Source organism: Erigeron canadensis, chromosome 4 (genome assembly GCF_010389155.1).
Source record: "Erigeron canadensis isolate Cc75 chromosome 4, C_canadensis_v1, whole genome shotgun sequence".
NCBI lineage: Eukaryota > Viridiplantae > Streptophyta > Magnoliopsida > Asterales > Asteraceae > Erigeron > Erigeron canadensis.
The window spans coordinates 37,792,709-37,800,924 of NC_057764.1; the positions used below are offsets into that span (position 1 = coordinate 37,792,709).

Here is an 8,216-nt window from a genome sequence, read left to right on the forward strand (position 1 = left end):
TAAATATATATATAACGCTTATTTAGTTTGTTTGATAACATATTATTGCAATCGGGATAGAATGATTTTGTTTGATAAAAGTCACTACAAGTTATACGGAGTAACATTTTTGACATAAATATTTTCATACTCTCCATTTTAGCGCGTGACTAAACTCGGGAAAATATCTAAAGCTCCAACCCCACCACACTATTTCAGGTGGCCCCACCGTCGTGACCGCCATGCTTTCACACCTTAACTTAAAACTTATAACTGCTTTTGTCACCATATCATTTTTCATCTTATATATATAGTATATAGACACGCACATACAAACTCATAAATCTTAAACCCCCCCTCATATATCATATATATATATGGAATCTAACGACATAATCGCACCCTTTGTCCTGAAAACATATCAAATGGTCAACGATGTATCTCTGGACGGTTATATCCGTTGGGGATTAGGTAACAACAGCTTCATCGTTGTCGAACCTCTCGAATTCTCTCAACGCCTCTTGCCCGGTTTCTTCAAGCACAACAATTTCTCCAGCTTCGTTCGCCAGCTAAACACTTATGTAAGCATATATATTTATTTATTTAATTATATTCCTGAGAAGCAAATTAACTCTGATTAATTAATTAATTTTGTAACTTAATTTTATTTGCAAAATTAGATAGGTAGCTTACTTCCCATTTGTCGATTCTACTTAACCAGTCATTATTTTAAATATTGAATAGTAGTGTTTATTTAAAATGATATATTTGTACTTATGTAATTTGAATAAACTAAAATAATATTTGTTTAGTAAGATAAGCTAGAATGAATTATTATTTGATAATTTGATTATTTGTGAAATTGAGTTGGATTTTGGTTATGATATATATAGGGGTTTAGAAAAGTGGATCCTGATAGATGGGAATTTGCGAATGAATGGTTTTTGAGAGGACAAACGCATTTACTAAAGAATATTGGTCGAAAGAAACAAATTCATTCTCGAAATAGCATAAATTTTATGCGTTTGGAAGAAGACGAAGATGAAGACATGGCAAATGAAATTGTGAGATTAAAACAAGAGCAAAAAGGACTAGAAAAAGAGCTAGTGGAAATGAATAAAAGGCTTGAAGCAACGGAGAAACGACCCGAACAAATTATGACCTTATTACATAAAGTAGCAGAGGATCCGGAGATCCTCCCACGAATGATGCTCGATAAGAACCAACGTATAAAACGATTGGTGGATAAAAAACGCCAAAGGATTTTGATTCCTTCCACGTCTTCCTCTCCCTCTTCAAGTATGAAGTTTAAAGAGGAAGAGGAGTATGGAATTATAGAAGGGTTCATGAGTTCGTCACCAGAGGGATATTATGGTGACGAACCATTTTTAATTTCATCACCATCCCCGACACCAGAGACACAGTCCATGGCCATGACGTGGCCACACACTAAAATCTCTCGTGTTGGAAATGAGTTTGACATGGGATCCGAATCCATAAATAGAATTAATATGTATGTAAATAATTATAAGGATGGAAATAGTACTGGTGGATTTGATATAGATTACTCCGGTGGGTTTCCACCGGGTAATGATGATAGACTGCCACTGGTGTATCCATTTTCATTGCTGGGTGGTGGATTTTAGCTTCCTAGTTTTTTTAATTAGCTATTGATATTGTGATTTTATTTTTGTATGAATGCTAGAGAATTGTGATTTCATTTTATTTTTTGTTTTTTTAAGCCGCAAAAAATTATATATTAAAATCGCATCTATGCTTAATTACTTAATATAATTTTCTATGCATGGATTATTCAGTTTTTAATGCAGGTCTAACATTTTAGTTCTTTAAAGACACTACAAGAAAAATGTTGATTAGTGACGATTTTACTTAGTAACGACGTCACTAATATTTTCATTTAGTTACCATTAAGAAAAAGTGGTCACTAAACAAATTTAGTGGCCAAAAAATAACATTTTTTCATCTCTAAACAAAATTAGTCACGGACCTTTAGTGACGAAAAATGACGACTTCAAATTTGGTAACTAATTTATCATAATGACCAAAATTTGGTCACTAAACAAAATTAGTGACAAAAATTTGGTCATTATGATAAATTAGTGACCAAATTTTAAGTGGTCACTTTTTGTCACTCTTCGTCAAAAAATAGTGACAAAAAATATGTATGTTTTAACATAAAAGTATTGAGTAATAGCTTCTTCTTTTTTGTTATGAAGTGTTTAAATAAATGAATTACTAACTTGATTATATATAAACTATCTTCATAATTAATTTCAAAATGTGTAATACATTGGACATACTTCAAATTTTACTAGTATGCTACCTGCATTATATGGCGACGAGTGGTGATCTAACATCGACTATTGACGGTGTTTACGATGTCCAATGGTGTATGTTGATATAAAAAAGATGGTGAAAATATTTAAGAAAATATATAAGGAGTTAAAGTGTGAATTCGTATGATAAAGGTTTATAGTATAAAATTAATTTATTAATGACAAATTGAATAATTTTTAATAACTCTTTCCATAAAGGGTATTCATTTAAGGCAAATACTTTATACTTTTATCGTTTTGTGACTTACTTTTGTGTACTTACAAGTGATTATGCATATTATAACGATAGTGTACCCAGAAAATGACTAATGAAGAATTTAAACTATAAAGGTGTTAAATATTCAAATCAATTGTAATTTACTTGGAAAGGGGGTTTATGCAGGATTCATGTTGATCAAGATGAATGTTTGAAGGAAGAAAGCTGAATGATTAAAGGAAGGAAGTTGTTTGCATAAAGATCATGTTGGATGAACAAGAAAGGACTTAAAGAACCTTTCTAAGACTTCTAAGGGACTGAAGATGTACATTTATGCTTCTATTATTTTTTAGGCTCGTTTTGTATCTACTCTTAAATTATTGGGACTAAATGTGTAATTATGTATAGGGTTTAGCTAGCCAAACCCTTGTTATTGTTCATATCACCTCTTCGAACAGCCTTTAATCCGTTGGAGAAAACCCTATTTCCTTTTCAGTTATTATCACGTAATAAACCTATTTTGATTAGATACCATCTTACGCGACCAAAACACCGTTAGCTGACTGTCACCCCCCCTCCCACGTGACTTGCACGTGAGGGATACAAATATAATTTGTGTTTCTTAATTACTTAAAGGGATAATTGCAGAAAATAAAAAGCACTTTTCGACCAATTCACGAAAATAACAGTGATCTTTAAAAGTTTTACTTTTTAGCAATGAATTTTCATTTATTCCCGAAAATAGTAACATTTGACACGTGTACATGATGACGTGACATTTTTTAACGACGACATGACATTATTTTTTATTTATTTATTATGTAATTTCTATCAGCCGTGTCATTTCTCCCAAAAAAATGACATGGATCCGTTTCAGTTTTGGTTCCGACAAGGTGTTTCTTTTCATCATTTTCTTTTGAAGCTAATTTCAGCTTGATTTTATTGATTTCCGTTGAGTTTCTTCCTAGCTATTTCAAGCATTAAAAAGTTGTGTATGAGAATCTTAAAGGGGGCATAGATCTAGCTCTTCTTTGTCTATCTCAAGATTAAAAATCTCTAAAATTAGATGCCAAAACGTTCGTCGTTTTAGCCGGAGGGAGATCCTAAGGATGTTCAAGTTGAGACGAGAGTTTCACAGGCCGGATCTGGGCCGTTTAAGAATAGTTCGTCGACAGATGACATAGATCCAGATAGCGGAGGCCCAGAGGTTAACTCGAACTCGAACAGACCGCCGACGGTTTCTAAATTAGTTGAAGAAATCGAGAAGAAACCACTTCCACCTCCAGTATTTATTGATAGAAAGTAAATATTTTAAAGGTCACTGTTATTTTCATAAATTGGTCGAAAGGTCCTTTCTATATTATGTAGTTATAAAGTATGTCACGTCATTAAAAAATGCCACATGATCAAAAAAATGTCCATGTCATCATGTACGTGTGTCAAATGTTACTATTTTTGGAAATAAATAAAAGTTCATTTCTAAAAAGTAAAACTTTTAAATGTCACTGCTATTTTCGTGAATTAGTCTAAAGGTGCTTTCTATTTTCTGCAGTTATCCCTTACTTAAAAATGATACCTAATATTTACTCGATATTGCTGGTTTCAAAACTAACGTTTAGTTATTACTTTTTTTAAAAGGTGAATTTCGCTTAAAGTTTCGCGTCGTGATTCGACAGCGGGAGGTCTAGTATACACTGTCTTAACTAGACCCGCGCTAGAAAACCCGATCTTTCAAAGCATAAATGCCTATATCAAATACCCGATCTAGGAAAAACCTTTACTAAGGACCCTTAAACTTGAACCCAGATATACCATTGCCTAACCATCATAGAAAGGCTTCCTATGTATGTCCACCCAAAATTTAATCACAAAACCTCTTAGAATGAAAATATTCTTTCATCAACCACTAAGTTAATGCTCAATGCTCAAGTATTACGTCTAATTTCCAGTTATTTCTACAAACTTACCTTCCTCGCACATCTAATCTAAAAATAATTGTCATGTGCGGGTATTTAATATTCATAATTAGATTTAGTATTTATCTTTCTCTAATTTTGTGTCATGTCACCAAACATAAACATTAAATAGGTTATTGGATGGATGTGCTTATTTCAACCAACCAATCAGAAAATAGGAAATACGAACCAATCAGAATAGAGAGAAATTGAGAAAAAGAAAGGCAAATCATTGGGTACCGCGCCACCGCGCGTGATAAACTTGATCAAGTATCACGGGGTGCACGTGATAGCGAACGGGAATTCAACAAAACGACAATACATCCAAATTCCATCTCACAGGATTTACAATTCCAACTTTTGGGTTCGAAATTGGAGATAAACACAACATTTTATCAAGAAATGTTTGTTTAAGTTCAGTCATAGAAATAAACGGATATATACTTAAAACCAACAAATTTACGTTCATTTGCAACACATTAAGAACATAAATTGGCAAATACGAGTATAAACATCAGACAAACCATTTTCATATTCGTCAACTTGAAAATTAAAAGGAGATAAAACACAAATGGTTGGATATGGTCTTAATTTATTAGCTTAATTTGTGTTTTACATTTGTACCACATTGAAAAAAGGATGAAAAACAAGTGTGCTTATAAGTGTTGGATTATTAAAGTATTCAAATCATCATTTGAAAGCTATTTGAAGAGAGTTGCACACATTAATCCATTAAAAGCGTAACTAGCATTAAACTGAATAATAGTATGAATTATCCAACATGGAATTATCATCAAAAACGTATGGAGATAGATAGAGAGAAAAAAAAAAAAAAAAAAAAACTATGCTTAATCTTTTGTTTTGTGATGAATCCTAGGAGGAAACAAGTTCGGTTAACCACCATAATTGTGGTAGTGTTTGAATGCTAATATTCCTTTTGTGATGAATCCTAAGAGTAAACTAGTTCGGTTAACCACCATTGTGGTAGTGTATAGTGAATGTTAATTAATATTCCTATAGAATAACGATATGATTATCATGTCTTCAATTAGTTTCTGTCGTAATATTTTGCTCTCTATTTTTTGTAAATTTTACAACCAAAATTTTAACATAAACAAACCTTAACTAATAACATCCGATAATAGAAGAAAATTTTGGCTACCAAAAGTTGATGGTTGAAGAAAGAAAAGTTGATATACAACGGATGTTTTGTGTTTAAGGTATGAAAATATAGGTTAAAAGTTTATTTAAGTTAAAGAAAATACTATTAAGATTTTCATAATTATTGTAAATAAAATATTTTTCAAAGAATATATCTATGCGTATTGATAAAATAACTTGTAGAGTGTAGACCTTTAAAATAAACTAGGACGTTACCCGCGCAATGCAACGGTGATCGTGGCGGTGACGATGTAATTGTACAGGCGATTGTTGGTGGTAGATGAAACGTTAATTGATGTAGATTATTGATGTAAATGGTTAATGAAGATATTTTCAAAGATAAAGGATTGATAGTGTAATTTAATCATTAATGTTAAGGGTATTGTAAGTGAAAATATTAAACATTTTAAGGATGTTAGATGAAAATATTACATGGAAGGACATTTTAGACATTTCCTCTCATGTAACTTTCAACATGGGGTATTTTCTTTAATTAGTAGTATAGATTAAATAATAAAAAAACACCCTTAATTAGTTGTTGAAGATCCTATCTTTGTCCGATCACACGCACTTTCTAAATTTGTTAATTAACCAATAAGGTTATGACACCATATTGAATCAAAAGATCCCCACGTTATGTGCTTTCCAACTTTAGTGAGACACGCTTCGACCTGTTTCGGCCCCATTACTCCACTATTTAGTGCCTTTTCTAATAATCTAATGTTGTGTTATTTAGACCATGTTAGTCACATACCAGGTAGCTTAATTAATAGTGACCATCATGGTATCGTTATAAAGAAATCTTATATTTGAATTCTGTAAGTTATATAATTACATTTTGTAAGTTATATCGTGTAAGTATCATCGAAAGGATTTAAAACGGTTACATATATACATAACCCGATATATATAATATATATACATCTCAGATGCAAGGTTGTGGAACTCGAGAATCGAGACAAAATCGGAGAGGGGAGAGTCAGGATTTTTTAAAAATTGGATCGGATCGATGAATAGTGAGTTTTTTATGTGTACATTAATGGTTTTTCAAATTGTAAGTAAAAATTTAAAAAATATATATAACTTTAAACTTAAGCATAACATAATTTTTCAACTTAAACATAATTGTCTAGAAACAATGACATAATTCATAAAAGCTTTAACAAAAAAAAAAGTTTGACTTTGTTTACCCGATCCGATACAGCTGAGACTTGACCGATATGGCTGAGTCTTGACCAAGTTGACCCGAATTTAAAACCCTGACTGATTTTCAGACCGAGTATGACAAACTCGTATCGCCAGTCGGCCGATACACAATCCGACTCGGTGAAACCGGTCACATCAGCCGAGTTTCACAACCTTGCTCAGATATCATCTGAGTCAAATACACACAACATCAAATTAAACAAAGATAACATCACTCGTCATTTAAATCGATCGGTCCGTCTTTTCTATATTACTCTGTATTAGTTAAACGAAATTCATTATACTGATGATAATATACGCATATCTATTATTAAGAATCTATGTCGACAATATATAGTATATGTGTCTTTAGGCTCTTTATTTAAAGAGCCTAATGACGTGATTTTCTCCTTTAATTATATCTTAAGTTATACTCGTAATCACTAAGTATACGTTTCTAAGAGTTATATTATGTACCTAAAATAATGAACTTTTCTATCTATAATTTTATTTATATCTTGTGTCGGTTTTATGGTAATTAACATTATGATTTTTATTTATGGTTTTATTATAGTGATGAGTATTTACATATTCCTTTTCATTTCTCGTCTTCTATAGATATATAAGTTGTTGTTTATATCTTTTAATTGTCTCAAAGGAATGTCTCACCACATCCTTCTCATCCCTTCCCATTTAGAAAAAAAACATCAAAAAAATAAATAATAATAATAATAGTAATAATAAAGGAGGTGGCAAGCAAATTTGACATGAGGGTCAATATTTCTCTTTCACCAACCAAACGTTGCCTATAAGGCGATCGAGGCGATATCGTTCCCATTAGGCACCGATTGATACTTGTTTCCTTCCCGGGGTACCGAGCATGGGAGCACGTACCCTTATGGCGCGCATTATGGAGTTGATATTTGGAAATACGGTAACAAAGTGGTGCATCTCATCCCGATCGATACTGTGTTAATACTCGTAAAGTTTTGGATAAAGACATCTCCAAGTACCAATCAAAGAATTGCTTTGCAATGGATAGGTACAATACATAATGCAGGTCTAAATCACAAGGATTGAATTGGGGAAAATGTATGGATCTCCAACCCTACCTCGACTTTCAACAGGACATGATATACACATATATTAGCTCTTTGTATGTCTGTTCATTTTGTCTTATTTGGTATATGCATTGTAACTTGTGGGAAGTAGTATTTTGGTTCATAGGTCTTATCTCTTTCACATAGATTTGTATTTATCTTTGTTTAACTTCTTTAGCTTTTGTTTTTACCATGGTTGTTTTGTGATATACGTTCTATATTAATCATACATTTTATATTTTATATATTTCCCAACTTGTAATGATATATATTAGAATAAACA

At 31.9% G+C, this 8,216-nt stretch overlaps 1 protein-coding gene across 1 annotated transcript; it reads left to right on the top strand.

Moving 5' to 3' along the window:
• The first annotated feature begins 299 nt into the window (after positions 1 to 299).
• LOC122598296 (heat stress transcription factor C-1-like) lies at positions 300 to 1,704 on the top strand. Its single transcript, XM_043770889.1, has 2 exons — positions 300 to 560; positions 873 to 1,704. Exons 1-2 carry the CDS (start codon positions 357 to 359, stop codon positions 1,623 to 1,625), a joined length of 957 nt encoding a protein of 318 aa, XP_043626824.1. The 5' UTR covers positions 300 to 356; the 3' UTR covers positions 1,626 to 1,704.
• Positions 1,705 to 8,216: the final 6,512 nt, after the last annotated feature.